The following is a 21,274-nucleotide window of genomic DNA, read 5'->3' on the forward strand; positions in this document are numbered from 1 at the left end:
TTAAATTTATTGATTCTAATTAAAACACATGAGAGGTTGAATCTTTTTTTTTCTGGATAGCACCCAACCCACATCATCATTTGATAATTTTGTATGATAGGTAGCTGGTGATTACAGAATTATGGCAATGTATATGCAGCTTTTCAGAAGGGAGCAATGCAATGAAGGTCCTTTAAGTCTGTCCAATTCTTTAGGCAACACTTCTGTTTACTCTCTATTAAAGAACTTGAAATTTCCCTTGATTAAAAATCCAGAGAATTTAAACGGTAATATTATATATAAAACAATGATAAATTAAAATGTAGTAATCTCTCTCTCTTTGTGTGCATGTAGCATCAGCCCACACAGAAGAATCCTCCCTTAAAAACCTCCTTGCATTCATTTAGTCCCAAAAGAAATACCCAAAAATTATCTTGGCATCTTTGCAGTGCCTGTCATCTTTCTTGCACCAGTCACAATGCCCTAAATACCAAATTCACATTGTAGTTTAAATCCTCCCATGTGCAAAGATATAAGTGAGTATTTCTAACTCTCATGCCTACCATGTGCAATTTTTGGCCACACCAACTGACGTTTAATGCCTCGTTCTTCTTTGATTTCCCTCCCATAAAATGCTGGGCTTGGATTCTGGTTTTTTCCTGGGTGGTTCTTGTTACAGTACCTTTTCTGTTGCAGCCAGGATGCCTTCTCTTAATACAATGCATCCCATTATCCTGGCTCACCACTGGGTGTACAGTTTCCCTGTTGCTTTCTGAAGTCCTTTCTTTGAAAAGTCCCTTGTAGTGCCTGACCTTTTAGAAATGAATACCTTTTGTTAATTGCTTGCCTTATCCTTTTTACATGACAGGTTTTCTCTGAGCTAAATTGTAGCCTATGACCTCTGCTTCAGCAGATCTTTCCTTATCTGAGGTCTGCTCCATTTTACTGGCAATCCCCAGGAGTTTCCTAAGGCCAGCAGAGTCCCTGTGTGGCAGGTTCATTTCTGGAGGTGTGTGACCTGCTGGACCACCACTGTGGCTCTTGTTGTCTCTCTGCTGCTAACCAGACCCTATCCCTTTGTTCTCTGACCTGGGTCACTTTGCAGACTGCATCCTGGATCTGCTCTCACCTCATTATGGGGCAGGGTTTGGTTTTTTCCATTTTCTAAGCTTTTTCTTGCACCCTATTTTTAGGTTTGATACATCATTGTTTTCCGTTATAAAATCTCTGCTAAAGGCTTTGTAGGGTTTATGTTTGATTTCTGCTCACTATTTTGGGTGCACAGTTTTCTGAAGAATATTAGATGATGTTTTCATTCCAGTTGGGGGAGAACAGGGAGGTAATGCCAGTTTTGGTCTGGACCTAGGTCTGCCATAGAGAGGTCCTTCTTGGAAAAAGGAGCTGGGAGTGGGAGAAGTTCTGCTTTCCTTCATCCAACTTGCTGGCCAGCAGTCAAGGGCTGTCATCATGGATTTCAGGGCTGAAGGAAGCTCTTTATTCCCAAGAGATAGCAAGGAGCAGAGTGGGACTCATGACCCAGTTACCTCTGGAGCAATCACAGCTGCCTGCTCTCTGGCAGAGCTCAGAGTGGATCCTCAGCCTGATTTTTCCTGCTTCATAAATATGCAGGATTCACAGACTCACAGAGTGATTGAGGTTGGAAGGGGCCTCTGGAGTTCATCTAGTCTGAGCTCCCTGCTAAGGCAGGTTCTGTACTTCAGTGCCTTGTACAAGAGCCCACTGTCTCTGACCTGCTTGTTTGTGTTTCAATTAAAGATAACTGTGCACTCATTGTGGGCAGTTAATGAGAAGTGTTATCTCATGCATGGATTTGAGGATGGAGGTGTTTGAGAGCCAGAAGGTTAAACCCAGGCTGTTTCTGAGCAGTACAGGTTTTGGTGGCAGGCCATAGGTCACTGAGGGCAGAGTTGGGTGGTTTTGCAAGTCCATTCCCAGCAGGAATTGGATTAATGCAAGAGAGGCTGGGCAGAAAGTTGGGAGACATGAGTTTAGTTGTAGAGGCACCATTCACCCAACTCACTGACCCTTTTCCTGCTCATTTGCACTTCTGCCATGGGTTTGTCCTTTTTTGTTTCTGTCATGAATGCTTGAGAACATGGGACATTCAGCAGTAGTTCCGACTTCAGACACAGCTGCTAGGAATACATCACTTTAGTTAATACACTGTGATAGTTGAAGGAAACATCTATTACTTAATTTTATTTTTGTTCTAGTGATAAAGTATTACCAAAATCTGTATCATTATATATAGAGGTATATTTAATTTTATTCTATTTTTCATATAATAGAATATCCTGAGATGGAAAGGACACACAAGGATCTTCAAGTTTCCAGGTCTTAGCCCTGCACAGCACCATCCCCAGAGTCACACTGTGTGCCCAAGAGCATTGTCCAAACTCTTGAGCTCTGTCAGGCTTGATGCTGTGACCACTTCCCTGGGCAGCCTGTTCCAGTGTCCAACCAGGCCCTGGGTGAAGAACCTTTTCCTGATATCCAGCCTAAACCTCCTCTGACAGAACTTCAGGCCATTCCCTGGGGTCCTGTCACTGGCCACCACAGACGAGAGCAGTGCCTCTCTTTGTTTGTGGTCACATTATCCCCAGTAGAAAATCCAAATTATCACTAACCTGGATCAAATCTACCAAAAGCAAAATTAACATGCAGCAGCACTGCAACCAGTTTTAGCAACTTAGAAGAAAATGCATCTTAAAATGTACTGAGAAAATCTGTGAAATATTTCTTATATTTTCCAGCATTTTCAAAGTAAAATTCATTAATTAGAGATTATTTATGAAAAGTTAATATCTTAATCTGTATTGAGACTGGACTCTATAGTCCCCATTTGCTATTAAACAGACATATATACAGTTGGGTAGAAACTGGATGAGTGACTTAAAGTTCAGGGACATAGTTTACAAAATCATAAAGGCTCCTGAGTTGGAAGGGACTCATGAGGATTGTTGAGTCCAACTCCTGACTCCACACAGGGAAACCTAAACTTTAAACCAATATGCCAATCCCAAGCAACATAAGGGATGCTGCAAGCTAACAGTTATGTATCTGTTCTATATTGCAAAGCCCCTGCATCTCAGGTGGTGTTATAACTCTGATTTTTTAAAAAAAATTCTTAGTTAGAAAATAGTTTCATCTTTTATAGTAAAGAACAAACTCTACATTCTTCTACATTTAATAAAATAATTCTTCCAAAACCTTTTTAGAGACAGACTGTGGAAAAAGCTTGAAATGGGCTTAGTGAAGTGCAGGAAGAACAGGAGTAGGGTTAGGCTATATACTGTCACCTTCCTAGAGTCATGGAATCCTATTGGAATATCTCAAACTGGAAGGGACCCACAAGGATCAACAAGTCTAACTCCTTGTTCCTTGCAAGAACTACCTAAAATTAAACTATAACCAGTCCAGTTACTACTGACGTTCACTTTAGCTTACACTGGGGAAGAGGGCAGTGAGTACAGGAAAAAATTGAGTTAATTTGGAACTGGTGTGAAATTTTTTTTAAAATGTCCATGGTACCACAGGTTATAAAGATTTTGCAGCCAACTAATCCATTTCAGAGTGGCCTAAATTCGTTGCTGTCTGGTTGCTGTTTGCAAAGATGTTGGTGACAGCATTGACCTGGGTAATGTAACCTTGGAAAAAGCAAACCTGAAACAGGTGATGGGCAAGAGCACTGCTGTGGCTACCAGGACTTCACCTGAGATTTTAAGAGGAGCCAAGTGTCCTGTCCTTTTCTGTAGTGTGAAAAATGAGGTTCACTTTCCTGGTAAAATTTAAAAAGTGTAATAAAAGACTCTAAGAGACAAACAATAAAGCAAAAGGTTATATGGCTGGGTGCTTGGCCAAGAGCACATCTGGTGTTTTGGAAACAACCCTTAAATTCATCAGCCCGTTGCATATTCATAGACCTGTAATGCATATTTAAACTTTTTTACAAAGTATTTTTCTTATTCTAAGAACCGTTTTACATGGCCACTTCTTGAGTTCGCCTTTTTAGAGCACGTGTGTTTCTTGGCCGTGGTTTTAATTTATTTTTCTTATCAGTTTTAATTTGGACTGTGGTTTTCAATTTCTGCAAATGGTCGATGCTGGTAGCTGGTATATCAGTAGCAGGTGTCTTTACTGGGTGTTATCTAACCAAGCAGGTAGTTCACTTACTACAAAGACACACTATCAGCTTATGTTACTCTTAAAGAAAATTTGATCTTAAAAAGCATTTCAACACCACGCATACAGTATTTGCAAAAAGCCAGTACCATAATACGTATTCATAACAGTAGCAAGGGCAGTGTGCAAACAGTGGAGTTGCAGGTGTTTGGTCTGTGTTGATTGGAGACATCAGGTTAAAGCTTTTCTGGATCATTTGCAGCAGGTCTCTGATCTCTGGCCTGTGCTGCTGCCACTGCTGTCCCTTGTCACTCTCCCCAGGTCAGCCCTTCGTGCTGATGGAGTGCAGTGGCCTCCTGCTTTGTGCCTGTGAAGCTCATGAGTGGTGATGGAGTTTCTCAGAAACACCACGAAAACCCTCTGAGCTCCTCGGGTGTGATTTCTCCTTTGCTGTAGCCAAGTGGTGAGACTGCAGGGGAGCTCAGGGATCACACCTCAAACTGTAAATACAAATCAGTGCACTGTGTGACTGCATTATGGTCATACAACGCTAAAATGCAAGTTACCAAGCATTTAGCCTTGGAAGCCTGGCAAGCTGAGAGAAAGGCTGTGTTAGAGTGAAAGCCCTTTCACTTTTCCTGCCTATTAATTTACGTGCCTTCAGAGTGTTGCCATTTAGCAAAGTGCCTTTTGTGTTCCTGCCAAGCTGAAGTAGCCGCTGGGAAAACCTAAGTAGGCCAAATCCTGCAAATATCTGGAGAGCTCAGCCAGGGTAGCTGATGGTGATCCAAAAGAGTGTGAGGATGGATTTGGCTTCATGCAGGCAGCACAACAATATTGAACAAAATAAAAAACTGACATAACAGTTTCATGTCAAAAGGCAGTTGCTGCAAGACATAGCATATAGAAGGTTTTTTAAAATTGAGTAGTTCTTAGTTTTGATTCAGTGTATAGAACCTGGGATCTTCAGATCTGTGTTCTGAGTCTCAGGCCATGTCAGCTGAGGGCTATTTAAAGTTATAGAACATGTCTGGCATGGCCCAGGGCAGTGGTGTACTCACCATATAGATTTCTGAAGTCAGAGTCCTTATAGAAATGCTCATTCTGTTCCCATGTAGTGCTTTAAATAGCTCAACACATCACTGTTATTCCAGTGATACACATTCCAACTCCATATGAGCAATCAGGGGAGAGATTTTTGGCTGCCAGGTATGGCACAGTGAGAGCATCTCACTGCTTACATCATCTCCTGACATCAGTGCTGTGCCCTCCTGCCCCAGGGGGACAGGACCGCTGTGTTTGGGGATGTCTAGAGGGGTTTCCCTGCTACCTCAGCCTGTATTTCTAATTTATGACAAGGAGTTTGCAGGTTTTAGTTCTTTTAGCCTTTGTCCCCAGGTGCCCAGCACCACCCTGAAGTGGCTGTGGTGTCACCTGGTGCAGAGACACCCCTTGCTGGCACGTCCTGCATCCGGTCCCTCCAGGGCCCTGCCAGGGCTGCCACCCCCATGGACGTGACAACATTTGGGCTCCTGCAGGACGCTATTTTTGGCGAGGTTGGCTGTGCTCCATCCTGTGCGGGGGTGCTGCAGGAATCATCTGACCCTGGCTCTGCTGGGGTGGCCGTGGTGGCTGTGGTGGCACACGCTGCAGATCCTGCTCCCATCTAACAGCAGAGCTTCCCTGAGAATTCCCCCTCTGGAAGGGAGTCCATGCAGGAATGCCTGAAGATACAGGTACAGTGTGATGACTCCACACTTTGGTCAGCCTGGACCTGAAATGATTTGTTTTTCATCTGGGGCTGTGGTAACTAAATCACTGATGCTGTTGTGAGAGTAACAACTCTGTGTTTATGTGGGGAAGGATGGTTAAACTTTATTGTAAATTATGCTTTGTGTTCTTTTAATTATGTGAATGATAATTCGGAAATGATAATGATTCTGGTAGTTAGCTGACAGCTCAATTTGAAAACTTTCCTCATTTTTTAAAATTGAAATTTACTTCAGAGTTTATATTAGACTATAATGGGAAAAAAGTCCCTATTTCTTTATGCAGATACCTTGGAGTGTTGTTTCTATATCCTATCTCATTACAATCTAGCTAAACCTGTACAAAAATAGCCTTTGCAATGCTCCAGTAGCAGTTGCTCAAACTCAGCAGAGATTTTTATGAACTTTTTGTGTTTGAATTTGGTAAATATTTTGTTATAATAACGAGGGCAGGAGGTTGGCTTGTGCTAGGTTTGTTTATGTGATGTGAATTTCACACAGAGCATATGGTGAGATTTGAAACTCTTGTGTGAATACTCGGACTATGTTGCACCTCTTGTGCATGGTTTATTCACATCCTGCTGGATAACACCTCTGTTTTGCCTCTGGTCCCATAAACTCTGCAATTGGCAGTAAAAGCAGAGGTCGCCTCAGTTGTGTGCCTGTGTGCCCTGTGTCAGCTGTGGGTTTCTGTTTTGATGATGATGAGTAGGAAGTGCTGGAAAAGGCATGCTTTGGAAAGGCACCGTAGGAGTGGTTGCTTATATGTAGTAGAAGCAGGTATACATTTCAAAAGGGAACACAGTTCTTGAAGCATTTTACTTTGTATTTTTGGACAATGTGAAATAATTCAATTGAGACCTATTGATGTAGCGATTTACTGAATTTGGTGAATGTTTTCTCTTATAATACAGGAACTAAAGAGAAGTAACAGTGCTTTGGTGTAGGAGCCACCGTAGAGATCTTGGAAAGAGCAGTGAGCAATTCTGGGGGATGCCCAGACCCTCTTGGTGCAGAAAAGCACTTTTGGGAAGGGCAGTGAGTTTGTGTGCTGGCTTGGGGACACTTCAGCCCCCTGTGTGGCCAGCTGGAGGGCTCAAGGGACAAGGTAATTCAGACATTGACAGCAAAACTTCTTTCCCTTTATCCTCCTGATCTTCTGGTTTCTTGTGGGGCATACAGGAAAACAGGGCATTATAGGTGAGAAGGCACCATAAAGCAGGGACACACATTTGTAAAGTCGTTTAACACAAGGTGCTAATTGAGAAGTAGGATAAACCAGGTCACCACCAATTATTTCATCTTCTGTTCCAGGACGTCTAACACTTGCACTCCATAGGCAGGGCTGTGGCCAGGGAATTGCTCTTCCCCACTGCACAGTGGGGTTGACAGGATGGAGGGAAGAGCTTGTGGAGTTCCCATTACACAATTACTCATTTTCTCATCTTTTCTGTGGAAAGGACCAGTGGGGTCTCAGGCCCCTGCAAGGCTCCATAATGAATCCCTGGTTCTAAGGAAAGAAGAAATCAAAACTGCCTTATCTAAATTAAATGTACAGCTGACACCCATGTAGTTCTCTGATCACTGCGTGTATTGCTATTTTATGTATTTCTGTGTTATCCTCACATCAGCACAGCTCCTCGTCACTGGATTTTAAACAGACACAAGAGAGGGAGAGAGCAGGGGCCAGCTCTACAGCGCTGGGATATTTAGAGGCACTTAAATGCTTCATTCCTTTGTTTTCATCTGGATGTTTTTAAATTCAGCTCTGAGTGTTTTGACTCAGTTGACACAAGAAGGGTTTCTTAAAACAACTTAAACTCCAATCTCTAATTCCAGCAGTACTTGTATTCATCTCCTTTAATCCTGCTCCAGGAAGATTGCAAATTTAATTTCCCTCTGGGCTGCTGTGAGCCTCACCCTCCCCAAATCAGTTGATACAGCATGTCAGCAATCAATAATTCTGTCCTGTTTTTCAAATGCTTAGTGAGTAAATGGCATTTGAGTCTCATATTTGTTTATTTTGATTTTCAGTAACCACCTCTAGCTATAGAGATTAAAGGTTTCAGTGTCAACACAAAGATAATTTGCTGGTAATTCCTTCATGCAGAATAATATCCCTTACCAGTGCTGTGTGGTTTTGATTCAGAGTTGGAATGTGGCCTTTGGCTTTGTTGAAAAAGATGAACAGTATTTTGAACGAAACAGCTGATAATTACAGTTTTAAATATTGATGTCTAATATTTTTTCCTCTCAAAAATATGTTTTCATCTCATGAAGCAAAAGGTTGTGGGTTTATAGAGGAGCCTGTAGTGCTGGTAGTTACTAAAGAAAATTGTTGTATCTTTTCTGCTGATGGAGGGCTGCTGTTGCAGGCCAATGGTGCTGTACTTGTATGAGCCTGAAAGGAAAGGCCTGCACTTTTTTAACCTGACCTCCAGCATACAATAAAAAAAAGCCTCAAAACAGCCCTCAAAAAGGACAGGGAAGGTGCCCCCCACCCTCCAGGGCCTTTATTTTTCCTTTCATTATTGCCTTTAAGCTCTGGTTCTGCACTATCCTTCCAGGATCCTTGGTTAGGAATTACGTGACTCTTGTCTCTCCACACAAATTACACTTTTCTTTGGATCACAGTACTCTTTAAAATGTCTGTATCACAGAAGGACAGGCTGGATGGAGCTTTGAGCAACATTGTGTAGAGGAAGGTGTCCCTGCCAATGCAGGAGGGTTGGAACTAGGTGACCTTTGAAGTCCCTTCCAGCCCAAATCATTCAAGGATTCTGAGATTATAATATCAAATTGTGTCACTTGGCCGTTTATCATTTTGGGCTTCTTTAATCACCAAGAGCAGTAAATCTATTAAACTGTTTTGGTTTTTTTTTAGAGTTAAATAATGGGGCACAAATGAGTTATGTGGCATTAATTATGTCTGTAATAAACAAAGAAGGTGGAAGTTTTTATTATTAATCTTTATAGTTGAGGTTTGAGTCCAGATTAAATGTGCATTCTTAAGCATGACACTTCTTAATTTTCACTATTTGATTTCCAAGCTCAGAAATGGCTTCTGTAGGTTCCTATGCAGAGTTGAAACAAAACACAACAAACTGGAAAATGCATTCGGGCTGTGTTGAATTCTGCAGGTTCTGGATGTGTTTCTTCATCAGGTCTGTGATCTACCATGAAGATTTCTCATTTAGCTGTTGGAGAGCCTGATAGCAGAGGGGTTTGTCATCTTCTGCACAGACCAATCCTAGGCTGGATCTTTTGCCTGGAGTTTGATTTCCCTCGGCAGTTTGCTCGCAGCAGAGAGAAGGTGACATTTTCTGTCCCAAGCTCCTGAGCAGAGCATCACCAGGGACTTGTGAATCCTCTCTTCTGTCACTGCCATCAGCTTGTCTTTTGGAATAAAGCATTCCTGTCCCACCCAAATCTTTTCCTTATCTCTGGCACCTTATCTGGGTCCCCATGGCTGTTAAATCCTGCTTAGTCTAGCAATGCTGAAGGAGCAGGATTTAGTTAAAAAGATGGGGTTTTACCATAAGATGTGGATTTTCATGGATCCGTTGTACCTGTTACAGTGTTCACAGAGGTCAGGCTGCAGCCCTTGATCCAAATGCTTCCAAAAGCAAGGTGCTCTGCTTTCTTTTTAATATTGAAAACCAGTATATTGTATACTAGCATTTTTCACCATTTAAAAAACCTTAAACATTTTTTCTGAAATTTTCCCTGCAGAAATGAGTTTGAGATCATCAAATGCAAGTAATGTTCATGTGAATGGTTAAAGTTTGGCAAAGCTCTCAGGAAAATATTGTGATTCTTAGGTCCTGGGCAGGGCGAAGAGTTGGACTTGATGATCCCTGTCAGTCCCTTCCAACTCAGGATATTTAGTGACTCTGCAGAAGTTATAAGCACACTGAAAAAGCACTTGTCAGCAGCCATAAGATATGTAATGCTTTAATTAAGCAATGCCACTGTCCCTCCTTCCCTGTGGTGGTACATGCAGCCAGTGCACATCTAGAGGAAGCAGTATAGAAGTAAGTCTGAGTTTATCTTCTTTCACAATTCTTCAGCAAGCTGTTGCTGGTTCATGTGCCCTATTTGGTCCAGAACCAAGCAGAATTATCTGCTGTGTAGCCTGGTGGAGACAGGCTGAGTCTTGACATCAGAGATGTGTGAGCACTGGGCAGTTGGCAAGAATGTTGGCAGTAATGTCCCCAGCAGACAAGTTTTGCACAAAGAAGTCCTGTGGAAACTTCTCGTTCATTCCTTGCCAGTTTTTGTCCTCATCAAAAAGTGAGTGCAGACGGATCCTTTTAGGGTTTAAGGATTCATGAGGGTATCTCTGCTGGAGCAGAATGGAATCTGGGAGAAAGGCACATTTAGAGAATTAGGTATACAGTTGTATATTGGTTTAGAAAAAGTAGCTTAGGAAGGAAATTTCTATAAATTAAGATAAAATGGAAGCATTTAATTTTTAATGAACTCTTTAAATAGTTATTATTCGATGAGTAGTCTCAGATCATTAAATTCCATCAGTAATTCATTATTTCACTTATTAACTATGTTATGATTGTTTCTTCTGCTGCTGTGGAGACTGATTTTCATACATAAAGGCATAAAGGTGGAATGCTGAAAATTGCTGTGTAAACTTATCTCCTTAAATATGATTTGAAACATAAGTTAAGATGTGAAGTTCCCTAAAAAAATTAGTTTCTCAGAATTGTCAGCAGTTGAAATTTCAACCTAAACCATATTAAGTGTCAATGTTTTAAAATATAAACGAATATGTGATTAATTATATGGTTTTGTTGTACTAGATGGAAGAGTAAGTGTTTTAAACTGTCTTCAAAGGACCTCTTTGCAATGACTCAGAGGCACTGTATTCCCACTGGGTTTTGTGTGAAATACTTAGTAGCTTAGTTCTGAACTGAGAGAAAAGAAAAATAATTACTTCTTTGTCTGCAGTGTATATTTTAAATATGCTTTGTGTTACTTCAAGATTAATAGAAAAATTCCAAAAGAAATTTCGAAGAATAATTTAAAAAAAACAAACGAAATATTTTTCTTTTTAATTTCTTTTTTAGCTGAGCTGCTGAGTTTTTTTAATTCTGAACCTTGATTTAGAGACCCAAAGAGAAGGAAACGTGTGAAGTCCTGCCCTGTAGCTCTGGACACTGAGTGCCAAATACATCATGGAAAACAAATTTTTCAGTTTTCTGCCACATTTTCAGTTTGCAGCCATTACCAGAAACCAAAAAACCCAGCTTTGCAACAATTTTTGATGTTCTGCTGCTTTGCAAAAAGTGCAGTGCTGGACTCCCAGGGCAGGAAAGCAAATAGAAAAGCAGAGTGTGTTCTCTGGAAATGTGAAGCCCCTGTCACTCTAGGGATGGGTGTGTTTGGGGTGCCCTGGCAGTGCTCCTGGGCTCCTCCTGGCCTCTGTGGCTGGAATTCCTGAGCTGGGTTCCTCTGGCCCGTGGGACACTCTGCAGCATGGGCTGGCAGCTTTCCACCCGTGGGTGCCTCTGGAGAGATGCTGTTCTGGAAGGCTGAAACTTGGGAAGGGTTGAGTGTGAAGAAAAGTCAATGGTTTAATTGTTCCAATCGGAATTTTAGATTTGAAATGCAACTGTTTTGGGCTCAAATGTTCTGGCTATGGTCAGCTTCTTTTAAGTCAAGTCTTTCATGAGTTATATGCTACGAATTTGATGCTTGTTAGTAAATCTGGAGACAGCAAACCTTTATAGTTGCAAACTTTTGGCAACTACTCTAGTAACTAGCTCGGGAAAACACTTTGTTTTGGTTTCTTACAGGGTTGATTCTTTTTCAGGGTGGGTCGTTTGTTTTGGGTAGGTTACAGTACAGAGAGATTCTTGTGTCAAAAGTAAAGTATTGCAAAGTTCAGAGTTTCCTCTGTTTTTGTTTGAGGAATAAATCAGACCCTCATAGCAGCCTCAGTGATCTGTATTACTTGCTCTGTGTAAGTTTGGGCATCCGCCTTTCTATAAACTTCCACTTGCCTGTTGTGCTTCTGTTGTTTGTATTGGAGATGTCCTTAATTATAACCAGGCCTTCAGTAATTGCTCCTAAGTTCACAATGCCTGGAGCAGGACTTCTGTGACCATTACAGAACGTGTAATTTTAGCAGACAAGACAAAATGCTAGTGGGTGGTTAGTAATGCCATGAGAAGCTCAAGCCCATGTATCTTCTGGGTAAAAAAAAAAACAAAACAAATTCAAACCACTTTAGTTGCAGGAGTAGAAAGTGCTGTTTTGGGTAAAACTTGCAGCAAATCCCCTGGAAGAGTGTGTGGGAGGGGAAGCTTAGAATCTTACTGAAATTCTGACTCCTTCAGCTCAGTGGATGTGGAAAGGCCTTTTTTGCTTAAGCCTGTTGGTGTATGAGAGGTTGCTCCATCTTGACTGGTTGGTTGGTTGGTTGGCAAGTTTGTTTTGTAGCTAAAATTTAAACAAAATCACTTTGAAATAAGCAATCCAGCCTTTGAGTAAGCATGCCACATTACAAAAGAAAATGTCATTAAACGTGTCATTACTTAAAATGCTTTATGTGCTTTCCTGTTATTAGTTCTTCACACAAGGAAAAAGCCAGATCTCTTGAGTTACAGTACAGCTCCTTTATAATTAACTGCCTGGATGTTTCTTCTCTTGACTCCTAAGTACACTGTAATAAAAAATTGATGCATGTGCTGCAGCAGGATTGCAAGAATAAGGTCATATCTCACTTGTTCCACATAACACATTGAGATGCAAACTTATCTCATGTTATCAACAGCATAATAAATGCAATTTCTAATTTACATCACAAGATGGCAGCAAATTTTAAATTCACTTAATTTTCATTAACCTAGATTAACCTAACCTCTTGAAATCATGGTTTCCTTACAAAATGATAGAAAACTGTTTAATGGTCAGTTATGTGTTCTGTTTACAGGGATGTTAATGTTTCAGAAGTACTCAAAACATCTGCAGAACCATATTTCTGCCTTAAAATCAGTAAAGAAAGGCATTTATTATGAACTTTAAAGATCAGCAGCTCACTGTGTAAGAGTTACCAAGTCTCATTAAAGATATTTTGAATAAAATCTATAGCTTCTATCTATAGTTTTTGATTTATTGAAGAGGAAATATGACAAAGCATTTTTTAAAATTCAGGTGGAGGCTTTCAAGCCTTGATCATGTGGATTCTTTCCTCTACAAGAAATTCTGATTTATGTTTGAAGTGTGTTCAGTCAAAAGCTTTCAAAGTTATGAAATACCAGAGTTGGCTTGGCTCAACTCCTTTTGGCAGATCTTTCTCCTGTGCTGGCCAATCCCAGAAGTTAAAATTTTAATCTGCTTGACCTGATTTGTCCTAGGTGTTAATTGTCACTGCTTGTATATCTTACAGAAGATGCATCTATGGCCTTTAAAATGCTCTACTTTTTGTTCTGTTTGCAGTTTCACAACCACAGGCTGTACATAGCCAGCTGGAGAAGCCATCAAGTACAGCAATTCTCTGCAATACCTGTGGAAAACCATGCAAAGGAGAAGTTTTGAGAGTTCAGAGCAAATATTTCCATATTAAATGCTTTGTTTGCAAAGGTAAGTGTGACTGCTGCTTCTGTGGGTAAGGCATTAGCAATGGTGTGTGACTTAATGATCCTGGAAACTTCACAAGCATATTTTACAATCCAATCCATGTCTGAAAAGATTTACTGTGAAGTCTCTGACTCCTTGCAGTAAGATTATAAACATCTAAGTCTCAAAACTGGAGTTTGTTTTCAGTGGATATAAAGCTGCTTATATCCATGTTGGAGTTTACTATAGAGTTAGGATGCCAGGAAGAAGAGCAGTTTGGGAGAGCAATGCAGGACTAGGAGAGAATTAACATTTGCAAAGAAACGCAGAGATTCTCTCTCTTCCAGCTCTCTAATTCATGCCCTAGGCTGGGCCATGGCCACATCTGTTCAGGTTCTCGTGTGTTGGACTGATCTTTAAATTCAGTGTAACCCCCTGTGCTTTTCCATTCTTTGGGGGGAATGACTTGGTTTGCTCCAGGTTGGTGCCTGGTGATCTAATATTGTCACATGAATAACAGGAGGATGGTCATAGGAAAAGGGAATTATCTGACACAACACCCTTTCTTTAGACACTTGCTTATTTGAAAACCTGTCTGGAAGCTTACTCCATTATTAACGAGGGTTTCAAATGACATTTATTAATTCTTATAGCTCAGTCTATAAACATGAGCATGTCTCTGGCTCCAGATATGTTACTGGAACTATTTCTACTCCTCTTCAGAGGAAACACTAGAAAGAAAACGGTCACTATCTGTTAGTTATACTGATATTTTTAAAAATCCCATGGGATTAAATACATACTATCAACAACTGAGGCAATCTTTTATGAATTAGACAGGACTAAATGTTCAGCTCAATAATTGTGTTCTTTGCAAAATTGCACAGCAAGCAAGATAAGCATACTGCACTTTCTTACAAAGCAAAAATATTGTGGTCATTTATTCAGAAGAGATTAGTATTTTAAGCAGAAGACAGCTCATACATGCATCTTTTAAGTTCTTTTAAAGCCAACTGTTCTTACAGGAAATTTCACTATTAAATCAGTTTTTCAGACCGAACGCAGGAAAAGAGCAGCTGATCTGTTATTCAGGAATCTTGTCTCCTACATGAAGCCTCAGTAACCTTCTGGTATTTGCTTCATATTCTTATCTTTGTGAAAACCAAGCCCCCTTTATTTTTTACAGATTTGCTATGAGAAAAGACAAATCCTACAGAGGTATTAAGACAGAATCGTACATCCAAATTTAGGTTTTATAGGCCACCTCCATTTAGATGATGCCAGGTCACCAGAAAATGCAGCATGTGGTCACTAAACCGATTCATTGATCCCAAATTTAGGCAGTGCAGAGGGGTTTTTCTCACCCCCATGCAGAAGAAGATGAATGCACTGTAGAAGCTGCATTGCCCTTATCTGACTGTAAGAGATAAGGAGGAGTTTGTTCACTTCTGGCAGATCTTGAATAAAATGAGGAAAAACTCACAAGGAGGAGGTAGCAGGGTAGCATGTGTCAGCCACCTGTCAGTCTCTCAGCTGGCACAGGAGTGTCAGAGAGGTGTGGTTAAACTTCTGCTTGGTGCCAGGACTCTTGGACTCCTCCTTTCTAATCATTTTGCTAAGTGCTAAGTTTGCACACATGGTTGGTTTGAGGGTTTTCTCTCATTATTTAAATGCCATCATTTCTTTTATCATCTTTCAAGGGTTTCCATAAATTTTCTGGCATTCTTCTGATATATTGTTTTTTGTTTTGTTTCTGGGTCTTTTTTGTTACTTAAGAAGCATAAGTTGCTTTGTAATAAAGATTTGCCATGTTGTTACGTGAGAAGAGCTTTGGAACAGAACAGAGCACTGGATATACATGTCACTAGCTACATAAAAGGAGAAAAGTCAGGTTAAGCATATGTGACTTAGATTTTTTTAATTAATGGATGAAAGAATACAGGTCATGTGTTAGAATTTAGCCAAAAATGGTATTCAGTTCTGATCAGTCAATCTGCTTTCAGCCTTGGAGGAGAGTTTTGTGCCATGACCCCTGCTGTGCATGGGCAGAGTGATGATTCTGGGAATGTATTTTTCCTACTGTTGATTCCTCCCTGTGGTGTGTGTATTTTGATGCTACTCAGCAATGCAGTTTGTCCTGTCTCACCTCATGCCCCAAAGATAGCATGTGGGAAGAGGCTGTGTCCAGCATCCAGTGCAGCTGCAGGACTGTCCAGGACAGATAATCCCATGTGTGGGCTGGCTGCATTGCCCTGCTAAGGTGCCTGGTTCACTGCCTCTGTGTTAAATCGTCTTGTAGCCTGCATCAGAAAACATTTAATATTTATAGAGCTGCAGGAAATTTTGGTCCCTCTCACAGAATTTATGACTGTACAATGATGGAAAATGCAAACTGACAGAGCCCATGGACAAGAATGAGAAATGACCATAGTGTGGTGTCTAGAGGTATTTGAGGTCTGTTTGAATGACCTCATCAGTGACAGATGATATTACACTGGAAAAAGTCACACCTTTTTAAATATGTGTGAAATTTTAAACTATTTCTTCGATAGTTTTGGATAAATTATGAGGGTCAAATACACTGAATTGTTTCCTCTTTTTTTGTAGAGTAGAAATGTAATTTTGTGTATTGCCATACTGCTGTCTGATTATTCATAGAATGACTTGGGTTGGAAAGGACCTTAAAAATCACCTTGTTCCAACCCCCCTGCCATGAGGAAAGACACCTTCAACTAGACCACGTTTCTCAAAGCCCCATCCAGCCTTGGTCACTTCCAGGGATGGGGCAGCCACATCTTCTCTGGGCAACCTTTCTTGTGGGGACTGTGAGCTTCAGAATGATAACAGCAACTGTATAGATGCCTTTTGTATTAAAATTAAATTACATAACCAAGGAAGGTGAGTGTAAAGTAACTAATTCCCATCCAGTTCTTCTTACATTCCCCAGATAATGATTCAAAACAATTCAAAGTTTTTAAAAGGTGAACAACTCATTTATTATTCAAGACTAAGAGACACAGCCAGATTAAAAGATTTTACAGCAGTACAGGGAACATCTGCTAGTTTTGCTTAGTATCAAAGTTCAATAGGACCTAGGGAGGTAAATAAGCATTATAAATAAGGTTTATACTGATATCTGTTTGTATGTGTTATTTCCTGTTTAGCTGCACATCTAATCTTGATAATAAAATTTTGTAGGGAACATCCCATCTAACCTCACTTCAAATTTTTACTTAAAATTAAGTTTAAAATATAACCCATTTTAGTCAGGTTTTATAAAAGTACTGTTCTAATGAATGTGTTTGGTATAGTAAGGCAAAGTTTCATTAGACTTCATGTGCTTTAATTCCCATGTTTGCTAATTCTTTTTTTATTTGTTACCACTGTAATAAAAGCACCAAGGAAAATTAGTAAAGTGATAAAATATTAATGACTTTGACTGTCAAATTTTAAAAAAATTGTATTGAATATAAACTATTCTAAGGGTGTCTGTCAGGTCAGGACTGCATTTAATGGAGTGGGTGGTATTAGACAATATTAACTTGGAGCTTGTTTTCAAGTGTGATTTAGTAGACCCAGTAGAGACAGGTTAACATAGAAATGTAGACAGGAGAGATGTAGGTGCTGTTATCATATTATCTTGGGTACCCTCTTAGATCTTTGATAAGGATAGCTATTACCCTGTTTTATTAGTATTTGGCAAGTATTTAATTTTCTGTGTTTTGATAGTATCCTGACATTTCCAAAGTGGCAGTGACCAGTTTAATTGGGAAAATCCATACCATCTTGCTAAAGAGTATTCTTTGTACATATGTGAGAGCTATAACTCACATCTGTCTCCTTTCCTGGTTTGTCTTGATGAAAGGAAATAAACTTCCAGTCAGAGGCATAGAGGTAAAACATGACCCATGTGCTATACCTGCTTCATTGTGTCTCTTATTATCTTGGTTCACCCCTAATCAAAATTCTCCTGATTGCTGTCTTGCTATGAGTGCAGCACATGCAGTCTTCCCTGCTGGCACAGCTAGCAGTTGCAATTATACTTTCCCCCCAATTAATTTTCATGGTTTTTTAAAATTAATCTGCTAGAATTTATCACATCTTCATGTTAGAATGGGGTATGTGCTTTTGGGGATTAGTGTTTCTGTGACCCTGCAGTCTCCTGGGAATTGGGAAAAAGCCCAGCTCTGGATATATCACTTCTATACCAACAGAACCTCGATTTATCATTTATCAGGAAGTCTTATTAATGGGAAGGGCTAAGACAAAATATTCAGTGAAAATATTTTAAAAAATGGAGTAATTTGGTGATAGGAGTTATTTTTTTGTTAGATCAAATGCATGTGCTAGGATATAAATATGTTCAAAGCTAGGCTGAGTGATCTGAGGGACTCACATTTGAACATAGCTATGAGGTTTCACGTTTCAAAATGGGAGTCATTTACGGGAAGCTCATTTGTAAGATTTCCGAGTCCCAGATTTTTGCCAGGCAGCAGCAATTTCTGGTATTTGTGGTGTCATGGGCACTGGGATTAGTGTAGGGACTCTGATTCATCAGGCACCCTCAGCAATGTGTCCAGCACTTCCTGGGTCCTTCAGGAGTTTGCAATCCCAGGTTGTATTAACTCAGTATAACAGGAAAAACTGTTTCCAGTGGAAATGCTCACCAAGGTTGCAGAGTGTGGTAGGTGTAGGGCTGCCTTACCAATGTCATGTTAGCCTGTAGTTTTTATTTCACTGAAATGATGATGATGATAATAATGAACACTTTTGCTGGTGCAAATCATTGAATTTAGCGGCAAATGGTTTTATGTTGTAGTTTTAAAACCTGAGCTTCAAAAATTTTAATCACTACTTTTCTAAGAGCAACTCAATAATTAAAGGACAAACAAATTTTGGTCAGTTAGTTAACTTAATCTATCACAAAGTAATGGATAATTTTCCTTTTCTTACAATTATTTTCTTGTTGCAACCTTTCTTTGCATTCATTAAGAACTTTCTGATGTCCTGGCCATATATCCACCAAACCAACACCAAACCAACATGGCATATATATTTCAGCCAGAGTTTGATGAATCTTTTATAAAGAGTACCTTCCACGAATTTAATAAATACATAATATTAGTAAAGCATGGTGAAATGAACAGGGAGGAATCATAGTTACGAGTACTGGTAAAGGAATATCTTGAAAACATTCAATAAAAAGTAGCTAACTACCCACCAAAGGAAGAGAAACTTCTGTTGTTTCTGTTCTCCAGTTTCTTTATTCCTTATTTGCATCCTTCTAATCCTTAGAATGAGAAGTTATAGTAGCAAACTAAGTGCTCATTAGGGGATAGGATTTTCAAATCTATGTGAGTTTTGCAGGCAGTAAAGATACTATTCATGTAAAGAAGTTTTGAACATACATAGTTTCAGCACACATTAGATAATGTCACAGAATTATTAACAAAAGCCTGGAAGTCTTTTTAATTACTCGAGTTCTCTTTTTGGGTAAGGTTTTCCCCTTGCCAAAAAAGTCAGTGCAAGGATACCTTTATGCAGGGGACTTCCAGACTATGTGATGCTCTTTCCCTTGAGGACACAGCAGGGATACAGCAGCACTCTGGAGTAGCTGCTGGGCATTTCAGTGCACTAAGGTGGTGATGCCTGCACTGAGACCCAGAGAGAGTTGTTGCATAAAATTCATCACTGCCACAGTGGTGTTATTCCACCTCCCACTTTCTGCAACTCATTAACACAAGACCATCTGCCATATCTGTGAATAGAGCAGGGACTTAATTTGCAAACCTGGAACTGGCACCCAAAGCACTGTTAAAAAAAAATCTGAAAATATTTGGTCTTGTTTCTTTGCATGTTGGGGTTTTTTTGGGTTGTGGGTTTTATTTTATTGTTTTTACAAACTTGTTTTAATTAGTCTGTCAAATCACAGCAGTATTTTATCATAAACACTTAAGATGCTATTAGGTGGAAAATGGGTTAAAGCACACGACTCTGTTTATTAAATTTTTTTAGCATACTTGTAAGTTTTAAATAACCAGATTGAATCGTTAAAACAAGAAATTAGTATAAATGAGACATGTTTTCCTGGGGATTATTTTGGTAGTTTGAAATAGCCCCATACCTAATGCTGTGAGGACCTTGCTCATCTCTACGACTATGGGAGAGCTTTTATAGGGCAGTAACTGTCTCTAAGCTATTGGGTAACTATGCTCTCCAGAAGGAAAATGGAAATAAACTTTCTAAAGAAAAATTATTTGATGTGAATTTCCCATTTATTATGGAGTCAAGGTACATAGTATGCAGGAAACTGCTCAAAGTCTCCTTCTTTTTAATGGGCACACTCCGATGTTTTGTTAATCTCATAAGATCATTCTGAATCTCAAAGGGTTTTCCTGCAGTGAAGTGTTTACTCCACAAATTTATTTATGGACATCATGGCCAGTGTATCCTGGGAGCTTGTGTAGCTGCACTGTATTCTGCATCCTTTATATCTTTATCAGTGCTAAATATGCATGGTGAGGTGTTGCAGGATATGATATATCCCCATAGTTCTCTGTATCTTTTCTGCTCCCAAAGGTTGCTGGTTTTCTTCCATCAGACCTGTGTGCCTTCCTGCATTTCCTGGCTGGAAGCTGGAGAAGAGGCCAGCAGGGCTGTCCAAGACTTTTCTGGGGCTGCATGCTGCTTTTGTTTGCCCTGGATAGTAACAAAATGAGGTGTCATTCAAGTCCTTACGATTACAGATGGTATTTTAGATGTTATTGCTAATACAGTGCCAGTGACTGATAGACTTGAGTATTCTTGATTTCACAGATGTGTTTGGAAAGACAGTTGATATGATCACTGCATAGAAAGTGATCTTCTGTCCTACTGCTCCTCACCTGTCAACTGAAGGTTCAGGTGTGAATTATCTAAGAGATGATATTCCCATGCCAATATTTGTATGGCCAGCAAACTTGGGGCTGGGAAAGACTTCCCCAAAAGCTTTGTGAAAAGCTTATCTGGGCTTACCAGACCATGCAAGGAGGAGTATCACAGTCACAGCCATCTGCTGGCAATGAGCTTGGACTTCAGATTAATTGCAGTTCAGTTTGAACTTAAGTCAAAGCTGTAATGGTGGAAGTTTGCCAGGTGGTTGTGGTTCCTTCTCACAGGCATAGTGGCCAGGAGAAATGTTCCACATATAATTACGGGCTTTTGGAGAATGGGATCCCAGACTTCATCAATGGTGCATGAAGACATACAATATAACTGCTGAAAGAGAATAATACCAGCATGTACTATGTGTCAGTCTGGGGGTGGTAGTCAGCCAATGGCATCCATCTCATGGATGGAGAAAAATACCAGAAATGGACATAAAACCACAGTGCTAAGCAAGAAAAATGTTATTTAACTTACATCAGGCAGAAAATGGGAGGGGAAAAATATAGACTTGATATGTGCATTTGCATGTAAGCAAGCCCCTTGATTGTCTGGCACGTTGGCAGCAGAACAGCACTGTTGGGATGACAAGACCTGCAGTGCATGCTGCTGTAATGTGCAGCAGCACAGTGAGTGTAGCATCCTCCAAGCAGCTCAGGACACAGCTGGTTTTTAGGCCCAGCAGGCAGCCAAAAAATTCATCAACTTTCAGTAGGCTCATTTGCCAGCACAGAAAATAGATGTGTTTTATATTTGTACACTGCAAATGGAATACTGATGGCATACAGTAGTGGAATAGGAACATGCTTCAAGTGCATTGATTAATTGATTTACTGCTATTTATTTTTATAAAAATCAAAGAATAATGGAAGAGACATTTA

At 40.0% G+C, this 21,274-nt stretch overlaps 1 protein-coding gene across 9 annotated transcripts in view; it reads left to right on the forward strand.

Annotated features, from left to right (window-relative positions):
• Nucleotides 1-21,274, forward strand: part of ABLIM2 (actin binding LIM protein family member 2) — a 128,039-nt gene that overhangs the window by 22,949 nt on the left and 83,816 nt on the right. For 8 of the 9 annotated variants that reach the window (XM_088163082.1, XM_088163089.1, XM_088163085.1 and 5 more), the window contains exon 2: nt 13,350-13,493. In XM_088163082.1, coding sequence (XP_088019208.1) covers nt 13,350-13,493 — 144 coding nt within the window. Of the gene's footprint in view, nt 1-5,827; nt 5,859-13,349; nt 13,494-21,274 lie in introns of those variants that run through there. The other variant, XM_088163083.1, reaches the window with a different exon arrangement.

The sequence above is a fragment of the Sturnus vulgaris genome, chromosome 4 (genome assembly GCF_052056855.1).
Source record: "Sturnus vulgaris isolate bStuVul1 chromosome 4, bStuVul1.hap1, whole genome shotgun sequence".
Lineage (NCBI taxonomy): Eukaryota > Metazoa > Chordata > Aves > Passeriformes > Sturnidae > Sturnus > Sturnus vulgaris.